Source organism: Ochotona princeps, chromosome 6, assembly GCF_030435755.1.
Source record: "Ochotona princeps isolate mOchPri1 chromosome 6, mOchPri1.hap1, whole genome shotgun sequence".
NCBI classification, from domain to species: Eukaryota; Metazoa; Chordata; class Mammalia; order Lagomorpha; family Ochotonidae; genus Ochotona; species Ochotona princeps.
This window is the reverse complement of record NC_080837.1, coordinates 4589692-4606596: the sequence shown is the minus strand read 5'-3', so window position 1 is coordinate 4606596 and position 16905 is coordinate 4589692. Positions and strand designations below refer to the sequence as shown.

The 16905-nt window shown below is 61.8% G+C and overlaps 1 protein-coding gene across 2 annotated transcripts in view; it reads right to left on the bottom strand.

The window, feature by feature from the left end:
- Window positions 1–1522: 1522 nt before the first annotated feature.
- LINGO1 (leucine rich repeat and Ig domain containing 1) overlaps window positions 1523–16905 on the bottom strand; it is a 136996-nt gene continuing 121613 nt past the window's right edge. Inside the window, exons 1-2 of one of the 2 annotated variants that reach the window (XM_004594617.2) lie at window positions 13254–13810; window positions 1523–3425 (exon numbers count right to left, since the gene is read on the bottom strand). In XM_004594617.2, the coding sequence (XP_004594674.2) occupies window positions 1569–3425; window positions 13254–13259 (1863 nt within the window). In that variant the 5' untranslated portion in view covers window positions 13260–13810 and the 3' untranslated portion in view covers window positions 1523–1568. Of the gene's footprint in view, window positions 3426–13253; window positions 13811–16905 lie in introns of those variants that run through there. The other variant, XM_058665309.1, reaches the window with a different exon arrangement.

Sequence of the window (16905 nt, the reverse complement as noted above, 5' to 3'; positions counted from 1 at the left end):
GGCAAGCTGGTCCCCCCCACCCCTGGTCCCGGACCCCCTCCCTGCCTGTCACAATGTGGTGAGGGCATATGGTCCGCTGGCTGAGCCAGTGAACAGCTTCTTGAAGTAAGACCACAGGTGCCAGGCTGGCTACCAGGTGACCCACCTGACTCTACCTCCAAGGTAGAGGTGCTGAAGGGCAGGGCCAGGGTGGGGCTTCCTGCTGGGGCCAGGATCCACTCACATCAAGGGAGTCCTTCCTTGCCCCACCCTCAGCTCCTTCGAGAGCCCAGGAGAGGCCAGGCCTGCTGGAAGAGGGGAAGAGGGCAGGGCAACCTGGATCCAGAGCTGGGCTCCAGCCCCTGAGACTGGACAGGCCCCACGGAGTCATGGCATACAGCAGGTGCTCCATAAATGCATGCAGTGGGTTGGGAAGGACTTGAAGAAAACCTGGTTCTGCTTTCCCTGCAAATCCCCAGGCTAAGGTTCGAGGGAACTTAGGAAAGGAGTGAGGGGAGTGGCCCCACCCCTCTGCAGCCCTCTCCCCTGGGGGTCCCCGCAACAATGAAATAAGAATGAGCATCACAAGAGCAGTCACCCACACATGTGCACAGAGCTTTACAGATTACAAAGTGTCTCACATACATTAGCTGTCAGTTCCTCACAACAGCCCTGTGAGGTAGGCAGGGCAGGGTGGAATGTTCCCATTTGTACAAAGCTGGAGGCTGAGGCCCCGAGAGAGAGAGGGGCGGGGAGGCGATGACCGGTGAGAGGCAGAGATGGGACCCGAGGCTCTCTCCACTTGCCCATACTGTCCCCAGGAGGACCCCAGCTCTTCCGGAGTCCCAGCCACACCCCCTGACTATGCCCCTCCCAGTGGTATTGCTGCCCCGGGGGTCCCAGCCCACGGCCCTCCTGCCCCCACATTGCCATTGGTGCCTCGGGCCTCCCTGCAAGCGGCCAGCTGCAGAGCTGGGCCCAGACCTGTCACCCACCAGCCCGCTCCCAGGGGGCATCCTGGCAGGGGGTGGCTGTCGGAGCTGGGACCTCCTTTCCTGTTTTCCTGAGTAATCCCTCCCCACAGGGGAAGGGAAGAGAAAGGAGGAGGAAGAGGAGGAGAAAAAGAAAGTGAGCTGCAAGAGGGCTCAGGGGCGCTCAGGACGTGAGAAGTGCATTCCGACTAGCTCTAGGAGAGTTCTCTTTTTTTTTTGTTTGTTTTATTATTTCAAGTTTTCATAAAAATCCATTAATTATTGAAACCCAAGTTACAGAGGAAGTTCGTAACTTTTTTTTTTAACTGAATGGTTGACGCTGTGGCAGGTCACCTTGCCTCATGGGCTGACTCTGGTCTGTCCACGTGCGCCCCCGTGTGCAGGGGACGGAAGTGGGTGGTGGGGGTCTCCAGGCCTGTGGGCTTGGGAGGTCCAGATAAAGCCAGGGCCAGCCCCGGGAGGTGGGGGGGAAGGGTGGGCCACAGAGGCTGGCTAGGGGCGAAAGAGATTGTGTGTGTGTGTGTATGTGTGCGCACGTCTGTGTGTATGCATGTATGTGTGTGCCTGTGTGCGTGCGCGCACGCGCCCGGCTGGCCCTCAGATCATCTTCATGTTGAACTTGCGGGGGGCGTCAGCTGAGCTGATGCCGGCATCCGACTTGCGGGGCACGTACTCAATCTCAATGTTGTGCTTGGTGTTGCCCTTGCCGCGGCTCCACAGGAAAAGCAGCACCAGGCAGAAGAGCACGACGCCCAGGAAGGAGATGAAGCCCATGGTGGTGGCGATGATGAGCGTCTTGATGTCGAAGGGGAAAGGCACGGTGGCGCGGGTGCTGTTGGCCTCCCCCTCGCCCGGCTGGTTGGAGATGAAGGCGAAGGTCTTGTTGGGCTGGTGCGGCCAGTCGGGCGAGTAGCTGCGCACGTGCAGGTGGGCCGGCATGGAGTCGTTGCCGCCCGCGTTGGCCGCGATGCACAGGTAGGTGCCGTTGTCCTGGACTTGGGCATAGCGCACTTCGAGTGTGCCATCGGGGAAGACGGTGAGCCGCCCGTTGCTCTTGGCCGACACCAAGTGCTTGCGGGGCGAGAGCCAGAGAATGGCGGGCGGTGGGTCGCCGTCAGCCCGGCACACGAATTGCACCGTGTGGCCCTCATCCACAAACACCTGCTGGGCCTTGCGGTCCCGGATGCGGGCGCGGCGGCAGGTGAAGTAGTTGGGCAGCAGCACGTCGGGGAAGTCCTTGAACTCCTTGCCTTGGACAAACTCGGGCGTGGCGCACGTGGGCTGCTGCCGGTTGAAGTTCAGTCGCCAGCGGCGCCGGAAGACCCACAGCAGGCGGCAGTCACAGGCCAGCGGGTTGGCATCCAGGATAAGCGTCTCCAGGTTACCCACCGAGTGGAAGGCCGACTCCTCCAGCGTGGTCAGCTGGTTGCCCGAGACGTTGAGCACGCGCAGGTAATTGAGGCCGCGGAAGGCGTAGGGCTCTACCACGGCCAGCTGCCCGCCCACCAGCTGCAGCTCCTGCAGCCGCAGCAGCTCGTGTAGCATGGAGCCCTCGATGGCGGCGATGGGGTTGTAGGAGAGGTTGAGGAAACGGAGATAGACCAGGTGGCGCACGGCCAGGTAGGGCACGGCGGTCAGGTTGCAGTGCGTGATAGACAGGGAGGTCAGGTTGAGGCCATAGAGGCAGTTGGGGGTCATGGTATCCAGGTAGGGCCAGTGCGACACCTCCAGAACCTTGAGGCGGTACAGCCTCTTGAAAGAGTAGTCCCGGATGGCGTTGATGTTGAGGTGGCGTAGGCGCAGGACGATGAGGCTGTGCAGGTGCGACAGCGCCTCGGTGGGAATGGAGGTCAAGTTGCACTTTTCCAGCGTCAGCTGCTCCAGGCTGTGCAGGCCGCTGAAGGCGCGATGGGAGATGTAGACCAGGTCGTTGTCGCCGACCTCGAGCGACTTGAGGTTGTACAGGTCCTGGAACATGTAGTCCAGCAGGATGACGATCTTGTTCTCGCTGATGTCCAGCTTGGTCAGGTTGCTGAGGCCCGTGAAGACGCCCAGTGGGATGAGCTTTAGGCGGTTGCTGCGCAGCCCCAGCGTCCGCAGGTTGTAGAGGTTATTGAAGGCGCCGGGCTCTACGGCGCTCACCACGTTCTCATTCAGTTCCAGCTCCTCCAGGTGTGGGAAGCTGGCGAACTCGTCCTGGTTGAGCGTTTTGATGCGGTTCTTGCCCAGGTCCAGCAGGCGGGTCTCGGTAGGGATGCCCTCGGGCACCGCCACAAAGCGCTTGCGGTGGCACAGCACAGCACGGTCCTGAGCGGAGCACTCACAGCGGGCCGGGCAGCCCATGGCCAAGCCTGACAGTACCGAGCCCAAGATCAGCAGGAGGATGGGTTGCCAGCAGGCCACCAGGCGGCTGGGCATACTCCTCGCGCCCCCCGCCGGCATCCTCTCTCTCACCTGCAGCCAGGGAGGCAAGCACAGGACAGAGGTAGGGGGCAGTGAGAGGCCAGCGAACAGCTGTAGCCCACCCTGAGCCCAAGGATCCCCATCCAGCAGGGCGTGATACCTCCTGGGGGTCCCACCGGAAGGTCCCGATGCCCAAGCCTCCCCCATCCCTTGGAGCACCCACGGGTCAGCTGAGAGTCCAGGCATGCCCTCTGCCCGCCCACCAGGAATGAAGCCAGTCCTGGACCTCCAAAGCCCAGAGACCAAAACTACACAGGATCTCAGGTTTCAGAGAACAGCTCTCACCCCTGACTTGGGCCATTGGCCCTGAGCTTCCCCAGGGTCCAACCCCAGGATCCCTCCCCCACACAGAAGGCTGAGCCCACAGGCCAAGGTCTTGGGCCCCACTCATGCTCATCAATCTATCCCTTCTTCTCACCTGAAAGCCCTTCTGGGCCCCCCCTGCACCTGCAAATCCCATATGGCCTTTCTCTCTCCCACCCTCACAGCTATCCCAAGTCCCAGTCCTGGCCCTTCCCCAGGACTCCCTCTATCCTGTGAAATCTGCCCTCCTGAACCCAACTTCAACCTTCTGCTGGGAGCAGTGCTGCCTCCTGTAGTTCAGACTACCCAGGCCATCCCCAAGTGCTGGATCAGGGCTGGGGGGCGTGGCACTGAGAGGGCACGTGGGGTGGGCGGGGCAGCATGCCGTAGTAAGCAGGAGACAGTCCTGGAGGTTCAGGCTGACCTGGTCTCTGGCCCCCATATATAGAGGCTACAGGTCCTTCGCCTGCCCTACTGTGCACCCAGCTTCTGTCTCCTACTTCCTTGGCTCAGTGTCCCTGGCATTCACTACCAGGTCCAGAGTCTGCCTGCATGGCATGGTTGTCCCTGGGCTAAGCCCCACTAGGACCCCTCTTCCACCCCATCTGCTTGATTTCTGTTTATCCATCCATCACCCAGCCTCTGTTCCTTATCTGTCCTGTCATCCTTGCCAACAGCTCAGGCCACTGGGACTGGAGAGATTGTGGCTACCCAGGGAACACCACCCTCCCCACTACTGCCCCAGCTGGGGAAGGGATGTGGGACGGCAACTCTGGCTCATCAGATCACAGTGACACTGTATACATTTCCCAAAGCTCCCGACTTCCGGGAGCAATAGCCGCTTCGTGCTTATTGACTAAGTGACCCACACACTGACCAGAGGGGACAAAGGATGCCCCTTGCTGTATTATAATCTGTTAAAGGTTTCACTAACCCCCAGGCCTTTGTTAACCCCCCAAAAGTCCCTCTTGTTCTCTCCAGATTCTTCTATGGCTCAGCCCCTCCACAGCCCGACTCCCACGCCAGGCTCTTTTCCATAGTCACACACGCTCCGGTGACCCACCAGGAAAGCAAACATCCTGACAGCCAATCAATGAGTAATTGGGGCTGGCAGCAGGCGGGTGGGGGAGGGCACCAAGGACATGCCCTGCCCCCGGGCTGGTCAGTTCCTCGGACCCTCTAGCGGGCAGGTATTAATATAACACTGCGACCTTCATTTGCCCACATCTCAGTACAGCCATGTAGGACCCCAAGTTCGTCCTGCCCTCTGGAGAGCGCATCTGGCCATGGGCTCCCATGGGCTTGGTGGTCTTCTAATCCAGGGGCCTCATGGACCCGCTGACCCAGATCTCACTTGATCCCTACAGGACATTGATATGGGGACTCTGATTGCCAGATCACACATCTCATCCTAAAACTGAGCTCAGCTGGGAAACTGACACCATAACATCACTAATATACACGGCAGGAGGAAAGGAATGTATGAAGTCCCTGCCTCTTGGCCAAAGGGCAGGGCTTCCTGTTGACCTGGGTGAAGAGGGCAACACGCTTCAAAGCTTCGTGAGCCCCAATGCCTGGATGCATTTGTTTCACCTGCTGGAGGGCAAGGGCAGCATAGGACCAATTCTGGGGAATGTGCCTGTAAAGGCACTGCATGGGCATGGAGAGTATGTGGGCTGGGCTATGTGTGTGAAGACGGGGTTGGGTCCACCAAGCAGGGAAACGTGGGGAACTGACACACACTGGTGGGACAGCTGCCACTCACAGAGCAATGGCCAGGCTAGGTCACACATGCAGGGCAGCTTGGGGATGTGGGAAGGTAGGGCTGTCCTTTGCTGTACCTTCCTCCCCCCTTTACACAAGGCTGTCCTGAAAGTTGTCCACACGCTGCCCTCCTGTCCCCCAGCATCCCTGTCCCGGGAAGTTGCTGGTGGGGTCATGTCCCCCTGAGGTCACCCAAGCTGTGGAGTGGGTGGCACTGCTCTCCCTGCTGCCCACCCCTTCCCATTCCTGTTTCTATGGCTCTTTGCAAGCAGTGATTGCCAATGAGCTAGTGTTTTATGCATTTTAATCAATGTTTTGTTTCAGATCCTTGCCCCCTAAGGGCTTTCTACAGAGGCAGGAGCTTAAAAAAATATGAGACCAATAAACGCAGAGGAAATGAGCCTATCAGAGGCAGGTAGAGGGGCGATGGAACACAGACCCTTCAGCTGCCAGAGTCCTGTCCAACCCCAGCAGTGGGGAGGCGGGCAACCGAACCTGGCACCTGCAGTGGGCACTCCCCACCCCGCAGTACCTGCCTTCTAGGGCCTGTTTCTTGCACTGTGAGTCCCCTGAAGCCTCAGAGTCCCCATGCGTGGGAGGCGATGCCCCAAGCACAAAGTTAGCATCCTCCACAAGCCTGGGCAGGCATTGCGGAGAATGAGCCCCAGACCCCAAGCCACCGTGTCACTGGGTGGGGAAGGGGGGCAGCTCAGGTTAGTGGGACTGGTGGGACATCCCAGCCCCAGCACCCAGCAGTTCCCCCAAGAGCCAGCCAGGGACAGTCCAAGAGTTTCCCGGCTACAGGCCAGGCTCAGGCTTTATTCACATTGTACCCACTCTACAGGCCAGCATCACTGAGGCTCCGCAAAGAGAAGTCACATAGGCCACAGTGCAGGTGGGCAGGTGCCTAAGGTCTGTTGGCGCTAGTCGCTGCCTGCTTGGGGACTGCTCAGTGTCAGGGACTGCTGGGGGAGGGAGGGTCCTTGGAAGAGCTGACTCCCTGCCCCCACTGATGGCAGCCTCGGGCATCTTTGGTATTTTTCCACCACTGTAGTCTCCCTCCAGGGCCTGCTGCTGCTGCTGCTCCTAATTCGGGCCAGTTCCAGCGCACATGCAGGCTTGGCTATTTCAGGTTCCCATATCAATATTTCATGGCGTGCCCACTCAGCGCTCTGTGGGGACCACAGGGATCCCCAATACACACAAGTGCCAGATGGTTTTGCCAAGGCCTGGGGCACTCTCCTCAGTGTGTGGGTCTAGGGTGGGGCAGGAGTGAGAGGGGACCGTGAGGGCAGGAAGGGAGTTGACACAGACACCTGGCAGGTAAGACAGAGGAGCAGAGAGAAGCGGTGCCCCGCCTTTAGAAAGGTGGGTGGATCCCAGCAGGCCCTGCTGGAGGGACAGGTGATGAGGGTTAAACACCTGCACCTGGCCTAGTGGGGGGTGGAGAGCGCTGCCTGGGCCAGGATCACTCACCCCATTCCAGGCGGGGAGGTGGTGGCTGGAAGACCCACAGGAGCAAGGCAGGGTGGGGAACCTCAAGTCCTCTCCCACTGCCAAGGTCTGCCTACCTGCCACCTGCTGGACCCAATTCCACAGTAGCAGCATCAGCAGTGGCGGGGTTGAGGGTGGGCATGGATAAATGATCTAAGTGGCTTTAGGGGTCAGTTATCCAAGACCCCAATTCCAGTTCAGGACCAATGGGGCTGGAGGGTGCCCAGGCAGCCACCAGCGCTTTTGTCCAGCCCTAGAAGATGGGTTCTGCCTGCTACGGGGCTCCTTCTGGCTCCAGGGCTAGCCTCCCTCCTGTATTCCTCTGCCTCCAAGGCCCCTGGGCCCAACCCCCCAGGCCTGGGCAGGACCCACCTCCCAAGGGTGCAGATGCTGTCAGTGCCAGGTACCCTGCGTGCCATCAACTCTTCTTGGAGGGGACAGGGGGAGGTAGTGTCCCCGTAGTAGCTCACCAGAGACGAAAGCAGGGTGTCCCAGAGAGCATGTGCACAGCCAGCAGAGGTACAGGGGCAGGGCCCTTGTCCCAGCCACCTGCCCCATCCCAACTGGAGCAGAGCGCAGCTTCCCCTTGGATGCCTGCCCCATCTGGTACAGCCCTCTCTCAAGCCTCCAGCAAACAGTTCAGCTTTCCAGGGCATTTCCCGCTGAGGTGTGGATGACTGATAACGGCTCAGGTGGGAGCCGCTAACGGGCCAGGGCTGCCAAGCTGGTTTAATCCAGACCAGTAGGTGTGGAGGCGCTCCCCCCCACCCGCCACCGCCACCCGTGGGGTGTGGGTGTGGTGGTGGTGGGGTGCCAATATAGACAGCCTATTCCTCCTGCCCCCTCCCCCACTCCCCTTTGCGGCCACCCCCGCAGGGGAGAGAAAAATCCACGTGGAAGAAAATTGAGGTCACGTCCTTTGTCGTGGATAATTCTTTATTTTCCTGTTGCTCTGGGTTCTAGCAGAGCTGCTGGGCCCCCGGGGTGAGAATCTGTGTGAGAGAAAGGCCTCCATGTGTGTCCTGTGTATGGGGGGGCAGCCTCTGCTCCCCACCCCCACTCCCTGGCCCCCACTTCCTAGGCACATCAGGGAGCTCAATCTTCCCCCAACATGCTGCCCTGGCCTCCACAGGCAATGTGTCACCCGTAGCCCACCCACCTGCTAGGGGAGGGACACCAGGTCCACTGCCCCCCACCCCGCCTCCCCAGCCCCCTGCAGCCACACTGGGCTGGACTTGAGGGAGCCACACCCATGTCCACACCCTGGTTGGGGTGAGGGGGAAGCAGCCAGCCTTCCTGTCGGCCCGCCCACAGCCCCAGGCCATTGTGGGATAAATTATGAATTTTAATTGTGAAAGCCTGTGAGTGTTTGCCAGCTGCTATATATAGGCTCTGCCCTCCACCAGCTGAGTGGACAAGTGTTGGTGGGGAACAGTAGGGCTGGGGCAGGGCCCAGAGCAGGGAAAGAGAGTGGCTAGCCCCTGCCTTGCTATGTGACCCTGGGACCTGCCTGGGTGAGGAGGGAAAAGGACCCTCTGTGTGTGCCACACCCACCTGAGGGACAGCACTCCCCATTGGATGGGGGCTGTCCCAGAGCTACGGACAGGTACCAGGAGGACTGAGGATGGGAGAGATGCTGAGGGGCCCCTTCAAGCCCCCGCCCCTGGCATCTCCCTTCCCTGGGGCTGAAGGGTACCAGATCTTGGCCCCACCCTGGGAGCTTCCTGAGCTGAACCCCACTCATCTAACGTCCCTCTTGGGAGGCCCAGGTATTGGGAGTGGGGAAGGGGTAAAACCTGGTTAACCCAGGGTGGACACAGGACTGATGCAGAGAACAGGGGAACTGGCCCTGCATCCCAGGTCTGTAGAGGCCTGACATGCACCTGAGGAGGAGGAGCAGGAGGAGGAGGAGGATGAAAGTAAGACACCCCACCTTGAGGACTCTGGGAGCCCAGATTACCCTGAACAGCTACCTGTGGAAATTCATGGAATTTCCAATAGCTGCTGTGGTGGGGAGAGAGGGCAGGGGGCGTCACTTGCTCCAGGTCACAGGTCAATTGGGCTTCAGTTCCAAGAACCAACACAGGACACCACCCCTGCCCAGGCACCCTCTGCATTCCCATTTTTCTGACAGGTACACTGAGGCACAGAGCGGCAACAACAGCTCAGAGTCCTGGTTCATCTGCCAAGGGTGACCCCAGGGATGGCTGACCCCAGAGCCCATCACGTAGTCAATGAGGCTACTAAGCAGGCAGACAGTGTCTGGCTGTAGCCCCCTCCGAGTGTGTCCTGGGATGGTGGCCATGCTGCCGCTCAGCTCGTGGCGAGGCGAGGTCAGGGCTGGGTGCCGGCTGGGGTTACTTCTGCTTGGCAAAGGGGGGGGGGAAGATTTAAAATCCACCCCCACATGCATCCCAGACCAAGGTCCACTGAGTTATTTATATCGCAGCCCCACCAACTATAAATACAATTGCTCGCCCTGCACTGGCCTTGGCTGCTCACTCAAGCCCTCCCTGTGCACTTGAATGCTGGCCAACCCTTGGCCAGTGCCCACTGCCCCAAGCCAGTCACAGAGTGCAACATCAAGGAGGTGCTGGCACCCTCTGGCCAGATGTACACAGGCCCTGCCAAGGTACAGCTGCTGCCCTCAGCCTGGTGCCAGCTTGGGGAGTGGCAATGGGCACACATGCCAATCTGAAAGGTGCGGAGGGTAGAGTCGCAGATCAGTGAGGACGTGGGCAGTTCAAGACTGAAGCCCTGACTGGGGCAGGGAGTGAGGAACCTACTACGAGAGGTAAGCAAGCAAAGTGTACCCGTCCTCCTGAGCTGCATCCCAGAGGCCCCACCTCAACTGCATCCCAGAGGCCCCACCTCAGCTGGGAGACACCCTGCCTGGCACCCAAGACAAAGTACGAGAGGAAGAAGGAACGAGGGACAAATGTATTGGTCCATCCAGTGTCCAGCCCCTGGTGACTTCCCCTAAGCCCTCCACAAAGCCAGGCCCCATGGCAAGTGCCAGGGGAGATCTCAGGGCACGGTGCGGGAATGGGTGCTAAAATATCTGAGTACAGTCCCCCTGCCACTCTGGAGGTGAATCCGCAGTCACGAACAGTTTCCCCCTCCCACCCCTGGGCTTCTGCTTCCTTCCCATAGTTTTGGGGTATCCCCTATGCCCCTCCTGCACCCACAGCACCCTGCCAAGTGGGGGAACCTAGGTGCTTCAGGAGTGTTTGTCACTGCCAGCTGGACCCCACCCCCCACTTCATACGCCAGCAACCTAAAACTACATACATGTAAACCTAAGCCATAAAGATACGCCACTGGACAGGGAATCTGTCGGGCAGGCATTCCCAGAGGGCTGCGGTGAGGTGAGAGAGGTGGGAAGCGGGGACCAACTCATTTGGGAAACATGCTGGCTGGCACTTCTCCTTAGCAAGGCTGGGCGTGAACACACACACACACACACACACAGAGCAGTTCCACTCCCTGCCACGTGCCCTAGAGGTGTGCCGCACCGTGAGGCCACCACAGATGGACAGGCTCAGCAGCACTGTTGGCAGAGCGATCGAGGGAAGCCACTCAGAGGTCTGGGGATTGAGTGGTGCTGGCATCCAGCAGCACAGCCCTGGTCCATCGGCAACACACAAGCAAGCACCACGATGTACAATGACAGGGACCAAGTTTAGCAGGCTGATCACACAGCGGGGATGGGCTCGTGGGTAAAGTTCCAATAGCAGGCCCTAAGGGTCTATACCGTGAAGTGCAGACGAGACTGAACACACGGGAGCAGGCCCCTGGCACCTGTGGGGATGCAGCCGTCATTCCACACATCAGCAATGGGCAGCTGGCATAGAGCACGCCCCCAGTGCACCTGCTTCCCCACATTCTGCCAGTCAAGTGTGCACCCTAATTTTCCAAACTGCTTGAGTGCTTAAGAACTCAGCACTCCTGCCTCTCTCTCTCTCTCTCTCCCCTTAAAGACCCTCCCAACACTGTCCTGGACCTCCTCCGCCCAGAGAGAACTCCCACCTGTTTGCTTGCCTTGACTCCTGCTGCCAGCCCCACCCTAGGATACTGACAGCTGGCATCCTGCCAGGTTAAGTCCTGGCCTCTAGCCCACTGTTGTGCCTTGCTACCCCAGGTGCCAGGTACAGGAGCCTGAGAGACAGACATGTGCAAGCAGTTCTCTGGAAGCGTTGGTGTGTGTGTGTATGTGTGAGTGCGTGTGTGTGTGTGTACGTGTGTGTAAAGCCCCAGCCTGGCGCTGGGTGGGAGCCGGGTGGGTGGCACCAGCAGGATTCACCAAGCGAATAAATGCATGAATGAATGGGCGGGGCCTATGTCACAAGCAAACCACGTGGGTTTCTGCATGGGATGGGAGGGGAGTGGGGGAGCAATCAGGGAGGCTTCTTGGAGGAGGGGCCAGGAGGAGGAGGAGAAGCAGAAAGGGCCAAGCCCAATGAGAGCGGGGGAGGGGACAGAGGGGAGAGAGGCTGTCACATTGACCATCTGGACCAGGGCTCTGTGCTGGGCAGCCCGAGTGCCACTAAGGACACCTGGACCAGGAACTCCAGCTGGCCATGGCCCTGTCCACCTGCTGCTTTCCTCCCACCCCTCCCCCACCCTCTGCACAGGAATGCACCCCCACCGCGCCCCCACCCCACTGGGCTCTGGCATTGGAGCCTGCTGCTTACTCTGCTTATTCTCCACTGACCTCCACAAGAGGGGCTGTCACCCTTTGGAATTTCCGGCTAGAAAACAATGGCCACTATATCTGGGCTACAGCAGACGGCCCAGGGCTAAAGTGGACCAGGGGCAAGGGGGAGGAAGAAGTGGTCTGCCCACCCTCCCACATGCACACACCACGGCGTCCCACCCTGCTGTCCATAGACCTGGGCACCTGGTCCCTCGCGCACGCGTCCTCTACAGGCAGCCCAGCCCCCATCAAACCTCACACTTGACCCAGAGGGTTAGGGGGTAGGGGGAGGCCACCCTGAGCCTTGGACTGCAGCTGAGCCCTCCCTCCCTCAGCTTGGCTCCAGCTCCAAAGAGTTCCTGGACCCCTAGCATGTCAGCCCCTACCTCTCCCAGGCCAGAAGACAGGTGCACTCCACTGGCCCTGTAGCCCAGGTGCCGCCAACCTTCCCCTGTGCGTGAGGGCAGAGAGCCTCTCCTGGTCCACAAGCACAAAGGGCCAGGAGCTGCACGGGCCCTGGAGGCGGGAGGGGTGTGTGTGTGGGGGGGTGCGGGAGCCGGGCACCCAGCTCACCATTTCCTAGGCATGAAGACCCCCGTTGGAGCCCTTGGTACAGTGACCATCAGGGCTGAGCCCCTAGCCTCAGGCCAGGCAGGGCTGTACCCTCTGGCAGCCCAAACCAAGCAGAGCAGGAGGGCTGGGTTGGGCTGGCAGGAAAAGGCTCACCCAGATGGGACCGCCCCCACCTCCAGGCCACCAGCACTCCCACCCACCATCCTCCCAAATCCTCCCTTTACCATCTATCCCAGCCCCGGGGACCTCTGAGGACAAAGAGCCAGTGCCAAGCCCAGCAGTGTCAGCTAAGGCTGGGACCTCACAGGAGCCTGGAGGGGACTGCCCACGTGCCTGGGCCCCACCCCGCCCCCTACAAGTGGGCATCAAGCACAGCCAATCTCCTGGGGGTGCCTAGAAGAGAAGACGGCAGCCCACCCTACGAAGGGCGTGTGTGTCGGGGGAAGGACGAGCCGGAGGCTACCTCCACATCTCCTTCCACAGCAGGCTCCCACCTCCCACTGCTCAGCCTCAGATCGAAAAGTGGGGCAGGAGGAGGTGAGCTGCCCAGGGTGAAAGCAGACAAAGGCGAGGCCACCCAGGGGGTTCCCGGGGTCTCTCCCTCCCAATTCCCTGCTTTCCACCCCGCCACTGGGCAGGAGCTGGAAATGGGCCGCCCCTGCTGCCTCCCAGGCTGGAGTCAGTGGGCAAGCTAGGTCCCAGATCTGCGTCCTGGGGCCCAAGGGGAGCACCTGCGATCTCCAGGGTCCATGGCAAGAGACACCCACCCAGAGCGGGGGCAGGGAGATCAAGGAGTTTTTCTTCCAGGGCGACCAGTGCCCAGAACGGGAGGGGAGGCAGGGGGAAAGAGGAGGTTTCCCCCACCCCGCTGCTCCTGGTACTGAGGTGCCTCGCAGTCCCAAGCGCTTATGGAGAGCCGGCAGCGGGCCCCTAGGGGAGCTCGCCTCGGGGCCGCCCGCTCCGGGTTCAGCCGCAACCGCGGGTCTCACCTGCATCCCGGGCGCAGCGTCCGTCCGCTCGGTTCAGTTCCCAATCGCATGTCTCTACTGCCGGCCCGGCCCCAGCCCAGCCCCCTCCTCCGTCTCCTCGTCTCCTCCTCCTCCTCCGACACCTCCGCCTGGCAGTCCGCGCGCCCTGAAGGGGCTGGCCGTCCGTCTGTCCGCCCAGCGCGGGCTGCAGCCCAAGCGGAGTGGGGCCGGGACTCGGGAGTGGCGAGGTGGGAAGAAGCGGCGCGGCCCAGGTGGGCGCACTCAGGATGCTCGACGCGGGCTCCACCAGCCGGGATCTGCCTCCCAGGCTGGTCCGGAGCCGCCGCCGCCACCTCTGCCGTTGGGGCCGGGGTCGAGGCCGGGCGTGCTCCGCAGCGGGGCCGGGGCCAGCGGGCAGCGGCCCCGCATGCTGCTTGGAGCCCCCGCGCCGGCAAAGAAACCGGAGGCGCGGGTGGGGACTCTGTGCACTCCGGGACCCAGGCCGGCACCGGCCGCCGCCTGCGCTGTGGCCCGCCGCCCGCGCCGGCTCCCGCGCCGGCTCCCGCTCGGCTCCGCGCTCTGCCGCGGCGCGGGGAGGGAGTGCTAGGAGCGAGCCGGGGAGGGAGGAGGGACTGAGGGAGGGAGGGAGCGAGCCAACGAGCGAACGAACGAGCGGCGGGAGCTGGGAGGGGGAGGAGAAGGCGCGGCCGCAAACCAGAGTGGGGAGGGCTCCGTTCAGCGTAGGGGGCGGGGTGCACCCCAGCTGCAGCCCCGCAAGGATGGGCCGGTCGGGCGGGCCCGGAGCTCAGGCCCTGCAAGGGCTGTGCCCCTCGGGGTCCCAGTCTAGCCGGGCTGCGGCGGTGCCCCGGGCGTGCATCCCCGCGCGTGCACGGCTCCGTGCGGCCACAGGCGTGTGCATATGAGGGCGGGAGTGCGTTCACACGTGTTCGCTGGGTCACTGCACACGGCCGTGTGGACGCACACGCGCTCGCCAACGGCCGGCTCCCCGCCCTGCCCAGGGTTGTTTGGAGGACGGAGAGGGGTGTCCAGCTCCAGAGGCCTCAGTCCTGCGCCTGGTCCCCTGCGAACCTAAGTGACCGCGCGATGCAGGAGGGCCCACCTGCCAGCGGCCTTGAGGGCGAGGCCGGCAGCGCGGGAAGCCTCGCCGGCATCTCGCAGGCTCTCCTTTGCGGCCGTGGTCCCGCCCAACCTTGCCTCTGGTCCAGCAGAGGGCAGCCGTCCTTGCTCCCCAACCAGGGCGCACAACCCAGCTACCAGCAGAGGGCAGCGCAGACCCTCGGGCTGCCTGGGCTGGGCCGCTCCCCTCCCGACTCCCTTAGAACCGCGGGGATTCCGGTCTCAGAGGGGCCCACGGAAACGGGGGACCTCACTTCTGGGAGATCCAGATCTTCCCGGGCTCACGTCGTCTTTCCATCTGCCCAAGCTGGGTGGCCCTTGACACGAGCTGGTCCTATTATGCAGCCACTCCTTAGCCCACTCCCCGCCACCACCACCATAGCGGCACTCCCCGCTACCTGGTGCATGCAGGTGAAGGAGCTGCCCGGCCTGGGAGGGAAGAGACCCGTCCGGAGCCTCTCAGATTCTGGGGTGCAGACCCCTCGGGGTCCTCCTCCCGGTGTGCCACCTTGCCTACTGAGGTTCGCGCCCCGTTTCCAGCTTGCAGGTGCCAGGGCCGGCTCCCCAACCTCCACCCCAGTCCTGTCCAGCGGCGCGCGCGCGCACACAGACACGCACCCACAGCCCAGGGTCTGAAGACTGCTTGCTTCCGCTGAACCAGGGTTACTTCGCAGCCTCGCTGCCGGAGACCCCTCCTCTGATCCACTGCGCCCCATTCGCATCCTCATCCTCCCAGCAGGAGTCCAGCAACCCTGGGAGGAGGTGCTACTTGCTGCCCCCTTGGGACAGACAGAAGGAATCCCAGGAATGAGAGAAGCTAGTGACTCGCCCACGGTCACACCAGCGAGGTGTGTGTGTCAACCATGCCTGAGTAAACCAAGAGGCGGCAGGCCTGGCACAGGGACTCACGGGTGGGAGGCGAGGCCAGGCAGGGCGGAGCTGCCCCTCCCGTGCCTGCATCCAGCCTCCCCCCCTCCCCCCGTGCTGTCAGGACCCCCTTCGCAGACTCCCTGCTCCCCCGCCCCTGCTGGCTGGCTGTGAGTTCCTCGGGAGCTCGCGCCCTCCCGCGCCGCCTCCTCCCACCAGCCCGACAGGAATAGACGCGCTGGCTGCTTGCTGCGTAAAGGGTCCCGCCAGGCACCCAGCGGGCGGGTGGCGGCGCGCAGACCCGCTGGGGGCGGGGGAGGGCGACTGACGCAGGCAAGGCGCGGCCAGCGCCCACCTCCGCCTGCGCCTCACCTGCTCCCTGCCTCCGTGATGGCTGCCGAGAAATGGAGCCCACTGCCCCGTCTCCACCTCGGGAGACTGGCTCAGGAAGCTGTAGTCCGTCCAGGTGCCTGTAAGGGACCCCTCTGTAGCCATGTCAAGGATGAAGGGGCAGAGCCCTCCCCCACCTCCATCTATAAAGAGACCCCAAGCCCTGTGCACTTTGCCTGTGGCTCCAAAGAGCAGGCATTAACGGGAATGAGGGCCTTTAGGGGAAGAAATGGGCAGAGAACTTTAAGGGTTGACCCTGGGCCTGGTGCAGGAGGAGGGGTTCTTGTCATCTGGAGACCCCAGAAAACCCAGGAGGTATTTCCCCAGGTAGAAGAACAGGCCTCTCTCCATCCTGTCCCCTGGTATCCCCAGGGCTATGGAGAATGCCAAGGCTTGCCCAGCAGCACCACCAGGGGGTTAAGCACAGGAACAGCCGGCCTGCCCAGCTCTGCTCTGCTACCCCACTCACTTGGCACATCCTCTGCCTTGCACCTGTGTCTCAAGACAAAGTCAAACAGCGACTCTTGAGTTGGGGGGTCTTCCCTCCCCAGATCAACGTGGTCCTGGAGGTGGGGTCACGGCTGGGTGTTTCTAAAGGCAGGCTGGAGACTACATGTCCCCTGGGTGAGTGGGCACCTAGGGGAGACTACTGAGACCTCAGCCAGTCCCAAGAAAGTGGGAAACCAGAGCTGCTGCAGCCTGGATGCTTGCAGCGTAGAGTTCCTGGGCCAGGGGAGGAACCCAGCCACCCCAACTGGGAGTCAGAGCTGAGCTGTGTGCTTCATTTCCCTGTCTTCAGGGTTGGCTGAGAAGGCTGTAGCAGGGCAGCTGGCTCGCGCAGGCCCACCATGGGTGCAGGGCAGAGCCAGTACAGGAGGCTCCACGGGTTTCCCAGCCTGGAGCCCAAGCCATACTCTCTTGTCACTCTGGGAAGCTGAGGATGCTGGAGGTGGGGCTCAGAAGGGACATCCCCTGCCGCCCACTGCCCCGTGTCGGTCCTGCCCGCTGGCCTCTCAGCAGCTCACAAGGTTTACGATGATGATGATTTCTGAAGGCACTTGAAATTAATGACGGCTCTAAAATGGCTGGGACAGCGGAGTCTTTGCTGAGGCCTCTAATTAGCAAGAAAAACAGAGACTGGGAGCCGGGGAGGCAGACGGGGGTGGGAGGGGGCGGAGGAGAGAGGCTGGGCTGCAGCCAAGTCCAGCTAGAGGTCCCTGGGGTCCCACCATGTTGTGCTGTATGCCACAGAATACTGTATTGTGTGACCTTGAGGGGG